Source organism: Boleophthalmus pectinirostris, unplaced genomic scaffold (assembly GCF_026225935.1).
Source record: "Boleophthalmus pectinirostris isolate CB_2022bp ecotype Guang Dong unplaced genomic scaffold, ASM2622593v1 HiC_scaffold_531, whole genome shotgun sequence".
Taxonomy (NCBI): domain Eukaryota; kingdom Metazoa; phylum Chordata; class Actinopteri; order Gobiiformes; family Gobiidae; genus Boleophthalmus; species Boleophthalmus pectinirostris.
The window spans coordinates 13,559-25,000 of NW_026571417.1; the positions used below are offsets into that span (position 1 = coordinate 13,559).

At 38.5% G+C, this 11,442-nt stretch overlaps 1 protein-coding gene across 1 annotated transcript; it reads left to right on the top strand.

Annotated features, from left to right (window-relative positions):
- On the top strand, positions 1 to 10,913 carry LOC129411669 (class I histocompatibility antigen, F10 alpha chain-like; the record flags this gene model as incomplete). Its single annotated transcript, XM_055163142.1, has 8 exons — positions 1 to 119; positions 647 to 913; positions 5,989 to 6,264; positions 7,743 to 8,036; positions 8,605 to 8,723; positions 8,772 to 8,847; positions 8,957 to 9,232; positions 10,594 to 10,913. Coding segments are annotated over exons 1-8 (1,686 nt in total), but the record flags the coding sequence as incomplete, so codon positions are not given.
- Positions 10,914 to 11,442: the final 529 nt, after the last annotated feature.

Genomic DNA, 11,442 nt, shown 5'->3' on the forward strand with positions numbered 1-11,442 from the left:
CCGGACGTTTTCCAGAGGAACTTTCTGTATCTGTGTGAAGAGCTTTGCAGCTGTGTTCACCATGAACATTTGTGCTGTGATCATTCTCATGGGGACACTCGTGAACGGAGCCACGTCAAGTGAGTAGTTTGATTTGTTTTAGCGTCACTCAGAGATAGGCTATTGTTTATTAAAAAAAAAAGAAGATGACATTTATTACAATAGTTTCAGTTCAGTTGTAGATATGACATGTAAAGTAAACTATCCCAGGTGAATAATTAGTTGCAAAGCAAAGGGGCTTTGGTGTTGACTATTTCCCCAGCTATACATGACATCGGTGCTCAGTTTTAATTCTGATTGGTGCAAATTAGTTGTAGATTATCTTAGCATTCTTATAAAAAAAATAAAAGGCAGGAATTTATTGATAAGAATTACAGTTAGTAATAAGCCAAATTGGCTGAGCATCCAGATACAAGAAAAATGGGCACTGGCAACCCATTTGAGTGTTCAATTTGTTTTTTGACTGTAACACTAATGTTATGTTGAGCCTCTATTGCTGAAGTTACTGTGGAGCATTGAGTCCATATTACTTTTCTGTTTGAATCATTTGTGTGAAAATGTGCCGTATTTATATAACTGAGAAATATATAAATGTTGTTTCTTTTAGCAATTCACAGTGCGATGGAATTTCAAATATCTTCAACTCAAGTCCCAAACTTCCCAGAGTTTGTCATTGTTGCACTAGTGAATGGACGTCCAGTCTATTATTATGACAGTAACACCAGGAGAGCGGTGCCCAAACAGGAGTGGATGAACAGAGTGACAGAACAAGACCCACTGTACTGGAAGTGGAACACTCAGCGAGCCATTATTATTGAAGAGCAGCTAAAAGGATACATTGAAGGTGTGAGACAGAGACTCAACCAGACTGAAGGTTTGTCTAATTTTCACCTTTCTCTGCTGTATAATTAATTGATGCAGATTTTGAGACATCAGGAATAAAGTATATCAAAAAGAGAAAGACTAGAATAAGTTTACTCTTAACTCTGATCTCTGCTGTATGTGAAGTAACTGTTGTGGCATATGTATCCAAAAGCTTATCCCACATGCTAAGGCTAAGACATGGGGTAAAACACTGTGGACTGTGGAGTAACTCAGAACAAATGCACATATAGATGGTTAATGCTTGAGATGGTAGGTATTTAAGCGTACAGGCACTTACTTTAAATCTGCTGCAATCCGTAGTCATGCACTGAGTGCTTCTACTTGCCAAACTTTCATTGAAAATACGGTAAATGAAAAGTTATTCGTCATACTCATTCAGCCACTATAATTCAAGGCCACACACTCAGCAGGTGAGCGCACTCATATATAGACCACATCAGATCCACAGCGCCGCTCCCAGACACCACAGTGAAGTGCACTGAACTAAAGTGCGGGCACATCAGTCACACAGGAAAAACTATAGAAAACCCTTGTATGGCTCCTACAGTAACTGTTGAGTTATGTAAGTACTATTTAATGAGAAACGCTGCAGGTAAAGAGGAAAAATCTTAAATTTGAAACTTTTTCTGAAGTTACAATGGACAGAGTCGGGTTTAAATATCTTGCTTCATTTTGCTCACAGATACAAAACATTTACAGGTGGGATTTTGGATACCTTATTTAGTATTTGAGTAAATTCGATATGAATAGAAATTGTTTTGAAATTATTATCTTTTATAATCTTATCCTCAGTAGACTATAAATTAGATATCAACAAATCCTCATCTGTCTAAATCTTACAGTTTGTAGGTGCTACTCTAGAGGGTGATCCTTTTGTCCCTGTGGGAGAAACATGTATTTTCATGTATTATTTGTCCCATAAAAATCTATGAATGCAAGTTGATTAAGTGAAATAATCAAATATCTTTAGGGGCAGATTGGACAATGTTGTTTCCAGGTGAAAGCTTTTATGTTTAGATAGCAAAATAAAAAATTAAAAAAAACACAGATTTCCTCCCTTTTATAGTAACTCAGATTCAGAAAACTTTATTGATCCCATAAATTCAATTCAATTCATTTGCAGCATTCTCAGAGCTTTTCTCACTTCTCACACACAAACACACACAGTGGCCAGTCCTTTACAGACCACAAGTGGAACTCAATGACAGTATACATATTACAGTGCAAAACTTTCAGAAAAGTGTACTTTTAACATTAAGCAATTTAATAGCAGAGGCACAAAAGGATTTGAGAATGCCAGTCTTTCGTACCAGAGCATAAAATGACGCCCTGAAGGCATCATGATGAAGTCAGGAGACACTTGGCTTTGCTCAGCACTTGCTCCTCCCACAGAGAATGCAGCTCCCTCAGTTTGACCCCTGTGATTTTTGAGCAGGTTTTAACAATGTTCTGCAGTTTGTTTTTTTTATCCTTTAAGGACAGAGATTGAAAAGTAAGCAGACTTTCAATAAAAGAACAGTCAAAATGGTTGAGAATCGTTTTGTTTACATTAGTTCGGAGTTCATTTTTCTCAACAGGTACATTCTTTGCTGCCCTCATTTGACAATGTGTTCAGTGTTTAGGTCAAATTTCAATTTACTCTCCATCAAAGTGCCCAGATATTTGTAATTATCGACTATTTCGACAACATCACTGTGGATGACACTAACACTGTGGGAAAGTGCATATCTAAAATCAATCACCATGTCCTTGATTTAGCAACGTTCAAATCAAGGTAGTTGTCCTTGCACCACTGGACAAACTGCCCCAGTACAGGGCCATGATTTCCCTCAGATCCTGAAAGTAGTGACACCAGGACCGTGTCATCCGAGAATCTGATTAGGAATCTGTTTTCCTGAGGATCTGCAGCTGTCCATGTACAGAATAAAAAGGGGAGGTGACAGCACAGAACCCTGAAGAGATCCAGTGTTAGAGATGGAGGGAGGAGACAATCGATCATTGACAAAACACCCTGGACCCTGTCAATGAGAAGGTTTCACATCAATAAAAGAAGCTGATCTGGGAGATTAAAATCCGAAGCCAGTCTTTGAATCAGGCCTTGGTGCTGCATTTTGTTAAAAGTAGGGCTGGGCAAAAAAAAAAAAAAAATTTAATCGCGATTAATCGCATGTTATACGCAAAACCAATTAATGAATTAAAAAGTAGAGTATAGCGCTCTTTTATTGGAAATGTAAATGAAAGAGCCACACATTTGTTGTGCAAACAGCATTTCTTTCACAGGGGAATCCTCAGAGTCTTCAAGGTATTCAGGGAAGGCTCAAGAAAAAATATGGAATGGACGTTTGTACTACTAATATATTTATTGAATATTTTTTATGCTGTGAGTAATGAACACTACATTAGTAATAATTTCTAGATCAGTGTTATAAACTTGGACTGATATTTCTTGGGAAACAAAGGGTTAATATAATGGAATGGAAATGGACAAATCACATTTTTTCTTCTAATGGTATCTGGGTAAATCAGTTACTCCAACACTGAACTAAAGACATTTAGTTCAGTGCTTTAGTTAGTGTAGTAGAAAATTAAAGCTCAGAGCGCACGGCTGGTCCGCGGCAGAGCTGGTCCGCGGTCGGGCCCGCGGCTCGCGGAGGCTCAGGCACGTTGCATCTCACGTGGTCAGAAAAAAGTGAAAAACGTGTGAAGAAAAGACGTCAAACTCCCGCTAAAGAAACGCTGGAGGTGGACTTTTTCAAAATAAAAGCCAGTGAGAATCAGACGTTTACAATAAAATAAATAAATAAATAATAAAAACTGCGTTAACGGTGTTAAAATAATTGTCGGCGTTATTGACTTAGCAAAGTTAACACGTTAACGTGCCGGGCCCTAGTTAAAAGCAGAGGAAAAGTCCGCAAATAAAAGTCTCACATGGGCCCCGGTGTTTTCAAGGTGCTTGTAGACAGTGTTAATAAAAAAGTTTTGGATCCTCCACTCTCTTATTAGGCTGTTGTGCAGATTGCCTTGGATCCAGTTTTACTTCAGTAGTGATGTGAGTGCCACCAGCCTGGACTCACTCAACTCCTTTGTTTTGTTTGATTTAGGGAGAGGTATTACTGTCGATGTCTTTCACAGGGTCATCCCGAGTTTGCAGCGAAACATTTTGTATGTGGAGCGCCAACAAAGCAAAATCCCGATCCCTCGCTCAACCTCGGATACGAATTTAAAAAATCGACGTCAAAGCGAAAGGCACCAGCTGTTCGCCAAGAAACAATTTCCACTGCAAAGTGACCAAGATGTGATGTTGCTGTAAAACCACAAGAACAAGGAAGTGCGAGCTCAGCCTGCTTGTCTGCTGCACGTCTTGCTTAACAAACAGAATTTTGCTTTGTTGGCGCTCCACATACAAAATGTTTGCTGCAAACTTGGGATGATTTCTTTGGCAGTCAAAAGTTACCTTTGTGGTCCTTCCTGAGTATCAACACTGCCCATCTCCTTTCACTATTTTTCAATTTTGTTGGGAAGGGAAACAGTTTGAAGGGAGGTTTGCAGTCACACACATTTGATTCCCTTTTGCAGTTATGGAGTTTGCAAACTTCCAAAGCCCATTTCTCGAGCCGTTTTCCGCTGTTAGGATCCAACAACCACAGAATTACAATGTCCGAATCCCATAACTAAAATATGACAATATCAGAACTGGAAACAAAAGTGATATGGTCCAAAAGACAAGAAAAGATCAGCTTTTACAATAGATGCATCCCACTGGGAAAACAAACATGGCAGTTTGATGCTCACTTTTTTGGAGTGCCCTTCCCAGTATGCATTGGACGATGACCGGCAGTTCGAAATTTGGATGCATTAAAAGCACTTGGCAACTCACCATTAGACACACCCTTTACAGTTACAGATTTCCTGTCCTCTTTTTGGTGGCTACTGGAGGCCATGTTCTTAATACCTCGCCAAGGTGCTCTAAAGTCTCCACTGCTGTACTGGTCTTCAACTTTATCCTTTTTGCCATTTTTGTCTGGCCTTTCTGAGATCCCCTTTCGCTTCCCTGGAAATGGCCTTTTCCAATTGGTCCCCAGAGCAACAGATCACTTTCTTATTTATGGTTAATTTAAGATCTTTTGTTATCCACGGTTTGTTATTTGGATAAATAACAACATTTTTGGATGGAACGATGGAGGCAACACAAAAAGTGATATATGACTAACACTTCAGTTTTTTCCTCACGCGGGAGGCGTTTGAACATAGGAATGTACTGCAGCATGAGATACACGCAATTGTGGTCGGAGGATCCCAGAGGAGAAAGCAGCAGAAATTTGTACCCACCACTTACTGTACTATAACACATGTCTAGGGTTGTATTCCCCTGTGTTGTGTTAAAAGTCTCGCCAAGTCCCCTAGAACAAATTTTGGGGCGTCAGGGCAGATTGTGTCAAGCTGATGCGTGACGTCACCAATCAGCTGTGCAGCGACTGCAGCGTCAGCCCAAGGATGCATGGAAACAATGCTGGAACTCTTAAAGCTAATCCGGGGGAGGGCTCCTCCCCAGAGCGCATCTGGTTTGTTTGTCTCATGACTTAAACAGAACACAAGAAATAGTTCGCACAACAGCAACAAGTTGAGTAACCACATTATTGATCAACTACAGAGGTGACACCAATCACAAACATAAACTTTCATAACAAACACCAAACACTCTGCTCGAGGTAGTTACCCCAAATGAACTAGCTAATCTGGTCTGGATAAAAAATCGTATTCACTTAAAAAAATGTAAAATAAAAAATTAAGAATGTTTTTTTTCATGTTTTGAAATGGTCCATAATGTGTCTGTAAATGTTTAAGTTGAGTTCTATAGTCTATAGCCTACGGTGGAAAAGTGCAGAAATATTACTTAATGTCACATGTGCCAGTTTTTCTTTTGATTATTAGAAAATCGAATCATGAAAACAAAACAACAATTATTATTTGTTGTGTGATAAAAAATGAATAAGTCATATAATTTAAGTCTAATGTCCATGATGGAAATGTCAAAGTGCAGCTCTGACAGTGTTTCTGTTTCAGGACTCCATCTTCTACAGGTGATGACTGGTTGTGAATGGGACGATGAGACTGATGAGATCAGTGGATATTATCAGCTTGCATTTGATGGACAAGACTTTATTGCTTTGGACTGGAAGACAGAGACATTTGTCGCTGCTAAATCACAGGCCTTCCCTATTAAACTCCAACTGGAGAAGAATGGAGAAGCTGTTCGACTGAAACATAGAGTGATCATCAGGTGTGTCGAATGGCTGAAGAAGTTGGTGCCAATTGAAGACAGAAGTCCGAAGAGGAAAGGTAAACTCAACAATACAATGACAATATTTTAGACAGTGTTGGTCAGATTTATTTGCAAAAGTATTACTGACTACTGCTCATCTAATTACTATTCTGATTACTTTATTTCAAAAGTAATTTGATTAGTGATTACTTTAAGTTACTTTGAAAAAAAAAAAAGAAAAAGAAAACATACAGCTCAGGAACCAACTTATAAAGAAACGTGAATTCTTCACACTAATGACACCTTCTGTTCTTCATGTTAATGTGAAGTAGAAGCAGTGTGCACACTCTTTGTTAAATCAATACTTTTGTTGTTTTGGTTCACAGCTGATCTGTGTCTGACACCAGAAGATGACCTCTCTGCTCCTGTTTATTGTTTATCTGTTTTATGACCCAGTCCTAATGGACAACGCACATTTTTGTCAGGGGAAAAAGTAACAGAATTACTAGCCCAAGTAACTTTAATCTAATTACTACATTTTCAGTTGTATTGACTTTAGTTAGATTACTGTGTTAAAACAGTAAAATCCTTTCTTGGTACTGACTTATGACCCAGCATTGATTGTAATACACTGACTTAAACATTAAAACAACAAATTAGTTAAAATGATTTTGGTTTTAAATATATTTTTATTCCAATGATAGTAATAGAAATTATGTTTGCATATTTTAAAATGTTCCATAATGTATCTGTAAACATTTAGGTTGACTGTGCTGACTGTCAAATGAAATGCAAAAGAACAAAAATATCTCTTTTTCTAATTTATTTAATTAAATGTATCATCCCTTAGCAAAGGAGAAATTCAATTTGTTAACTGGACAAAAGTTTTTGATCAAATACGTTTCGCAGCTCATCCAAGCTGCTTCTTCAGTTCTGGTCAGATGCTGGTGGACATTGCCTTATATCTGTCTGCAGGGAGGAGCTAACTACACTGAAACTACTCTGAAACTGACCTACTTGTTTACAGTTTCTGTTTGTTAGTTCGGTCTATTGAACTGCACTGAGTGTGAACTGTGCCTGAGTCATATTAGCATTCATTCAGGTGTGAAAGCATCAGCGGCCTCCTTCAGGTATAAGATAAAAAGTGTCCACCAGCTTCTGACCAGAACTTAAAAAGCAGCTTGGATGAGTTGCGAAATGTTTTCGATAAAAAAAACTTGTCTAGTTGACAGAATTGAATTTCTCCTTTGCCATTAATAATGTATAGGATTTGTACCAGTACAGCTTGTACATTTTTGCAATATAAATAAATAAAATATACTCTTAATTCTAATTGAGTACAGAACAACAATTTGGATATCTATCTTGTAGAGAATATTTTACCCATCTTAACTGTGTCTAAAACAAAATAATGTGCTATTTTTTAAATTGTATTACTTTGTTTTTATTGTAAAAAAAAAAAAACAATCAACTGTGCATACCTTTAATCTTTATTAAACATGTATTTCCCAAAGATGTGACTGTACTGAGCTGTGTGATCCTTTCATGTGTTCAGAGCTCCCTCTAGTGTCGTTCCTGCAGAAGTGCTCCTCGTCCCCAGTCACCTGCCACGCCACAGGCTTCTACCCCGACAGAGTGCTGCTGTTCTGGGCTAAAGATGGAGAGGAGCTGGATGAGGATCCTGGAGAGATCCTGCCCAACCACGACGGAACCTTCCAGACCAGTGTGTCCCTGGACCTGTCCTCTGTCCCAGCTGAAGACTGGAAGAGGTACAGCTGTGTGTTCCAGCTCTCTGGAGTCACAGAGGACCTCATCACCAGACTGGACCCAAGCAAGATCCTGAGCAACGGTGAGACTGGGGCTGGAGCTGTTGGAGACCAGGCAAAGGGTTCAACTGTCACATTCATAATAATCAGATTTGAGTGGATTTAGCCACCTCTCCCCCACTCAGGGGAAAGTCCTAATCCTGTCTGCATGTGTTTGTTTCACTCAAAGACACATTACAATATAAAGTGAGTGTGAAGTCTGGAGCTGCTCAAACCACAGCTGCCCTGGGGCAGACACACAGAGGAGTGGCTTCCACTCTACCTCCAATCCTCCACTTACACTAAGAACACATTCATACACGTGACAAGGAGGTGAATATCAGCCCAAAGATGGATTCTTCAGTACATCAGCGAGGTGCTTCCAAACTTTGGTTCTTCCTCAAACATCTGGACCAAATGTGTGTGTGTCATTTGGCTTCTACTATTCAGGCCCTTCTCTTTTGACTGCTGTAGATGTGACTGAACGCTCAGAGCAGAGCATTAGACATCCAAATGTGACTGTTTTTCATCCAAATGCTCAAACTTTGAATCACTGATTGAACTTGACATAATATTTGTTTAAATCTTTCATTTATTTTGTTTTCTTCCCAGAGAGAAAGTTAAGCACCAGCACCATCACTGCTGCTGTGTTGTCAGGTGTTGGTGTGGCTGTTGTTGTTGTCACTGTTGGAATCGTCTTGTACAGACGACATCACAACAACAATGTGATATAAATGGTAAGAACATGTGAAAAGCTTTTGTCACTATTACACCCTCAGTATCCAAACACTTTTACTGAAGTCACTGCACTGTTCATATGTCATCAATCATTTAACAAGTATCTGGAGTCAAAAAGTATGTAACTACTGTTAAAAGTAAAAAAAAAAAAAAAAAACTTGTTCTCAGAGTTACTCAAGTAAACATGTNATGTCAAAGTGCAGCTCTGACAGTGTTTCTGTTTCAGGACTCCATCTTCTACAGAGAATGTCTGGTTGTGAATGGGACGATGAGACTGATGAGATCAGTGGATATTATCAGACTGCGTTTGATGGACAAGACTTTATTGCTTTGGACTGGAAGACAGAGACATGGGTCGCTGCTAAACCACAGGCCTTCCCCACTAAACTGAAATGGGAGAGGATTGGAGCAGCGGCTCGTTATAAAAACGATCTGACCCACGCTTGTGTTGAATGGCTGAAGAAGTTTGTGCGATTTGGAGAGAAAAGTCTGAAGAGGAAAGGTAAACTCTGTTTGACAATATTCTAATCCACTGACTTAAGACCATTACAACAATAAACTGGTTCAGTTTTAAATATATATTTTCTTCTTATAATAGCTATAATCACATCATGTTTTGCATGTTTTAAATGTTCCATAATGTGTCTTTAAACATTTGGGTTGAGTTCTAATTAGGCCTGTCAAGTCTTTAATTGATGAATCCAGGTCCAACTTGAAAAACCTGGAAAAACAGACACAAGACTCAACTCAGCTTCAGACTGAGTTTTTCATCTTCTTCAGCAGCAGCAGGTCAAAAAATAAACATATGAAATCATGAAACTTTTCATTATGAAATGTTTTCATTAGTATTTGAATCTAGTATTTTAATTAATACATTTTTTAAAATGTAACATTTAACAATTAATATTTGAATCTAAAAAATTTTGCTTCAGTTAATTAATCAGTTCATTGAATTGTTATAAATTAATCAGTCAATTTAGTTTTTAACAAAACATTTTCTAAACTAAATCAAATGACTACTTTCTGAATATATTTATTCATTTACTGTTCACTTCAATTTGGACATGGATCCAATAGAATAAATAAATCAACAATATAACTAAGACTTCTCATTGTGTTACAAAATATTCATTTTACTTCATTGTCAGATCATTTTGACACTATCGTGTCCCCAGGGCCTTAACAGTATTTTTAGTCGTTTAAATCGACTTTCCAGGTGGATTTCCTCAGTGGTAACGTCTGTGTGTTTTTCCTTTGTGTTCCTGGCTTTGGTTTGGGCCTCATTAAATAAGTGCAGGACTTATACCTGCGTCTTTGGCCACATCTCCTGCTAGACTAGAAATAAACTGATAAAGGGGGAAGGAGAGGAGAGGTGAATGGGGTTAGGAGTGGACATGAAGACGAGGAGCAGAGGGGCTGGGCTTTTTCACTTGACAAGGCCTCTAGTGAAAATGAGAATGGACTGTCAAATGAAACACAAAAGTACTGAATTATCTCTTCATCTCTACACACTAAGTTTCATTCAACTTATTTATGGATTTAAATCAGGACAGCGAGCACATGGCTTCAGTTGTTTGACACGTTTTAATCAGACATTTTTAACAATATAATCAAATATTCTAATTGAGTATTTCTTTTTTTAGAGGATATATTGCCCACCCCCATGTGTCTCATTGGGGTTCTCACTGGTCCCACTGGTCAAAACTGAAATGGAAATTGCAATTTTGCAAAACATTAAAAAACAGAATAAATGACTAGATAATAATAAAACTAAATCAACTGTGCATACTTTTAGTCTTTATTAAACATGTATTTCCCAAAGATGTGACTGTACTGAGCTGTGTGATCCTTTCATGTGTTCAGAGCTCCCTCTAGTGTCGTTCCTGCAGAAGTGCTCCTCGTCCCCAGTCACCTGCCACGCCACAGGCTTCTACCCCGACAGAGCGCTGCTGTTCTGGGCTAAAGATGGAGAGGAGCTGGATGAGGATCCTGGAGAGATCCTGCCCAACCACGACGGAACCTTCCAGACCAGTGTGTCCCTGGACCTGTCCTCTGTCCCAGCTGAAGACTGGAAGAGGTACAGCTGTGTGTTCCAGTTCTCTGGAGTCACAGAGGACCTCATCACCAGACTGGACTCAAGCAAGACCCAGAGCAACGGTGAGACTGGGGCTGGGAGGAGCAGAGTGGGTCACGTGGACTCCTGGTTAAATCCAGTTTGTATTTAGTTCTTTGTTTGTGGTGTTTTAATGTGTAACTGAAAGTGCATTATGTAATGGTTCTTATGCAGAATTCAAGACCTGCTTGTTTCCATGGAGATGTTCTGCCTTTACCTAGAATAGTCCACAGTATGACATTAGACAGATTTATATTGTATTTATTCAATTACAGGCCTTTTTTACAACTCAAAATACCTTAAGAAAGTGTTTCCCAAACTTTTTTTCTTGGGGACCCATATTTTAAAAGTCACAAACCATCACGACCCAAGTCAACAAACATTATTTATAAATCACAGAATACATTTCTGACCATTATTGAAGAGGATATTTTATTGTTGACTGAGTGATCGTGTCTCTGAATATTTAGTATTACTAAGATTTAAACAATGAAAAACATTGAAGCAGCAATAAAAGGATCCATAAGTCGCCTATTTGGACATTAAATGTAGAAATTTCTTTTTCTTTTCAACATTCAATTAAACCAGCAATATTGAAA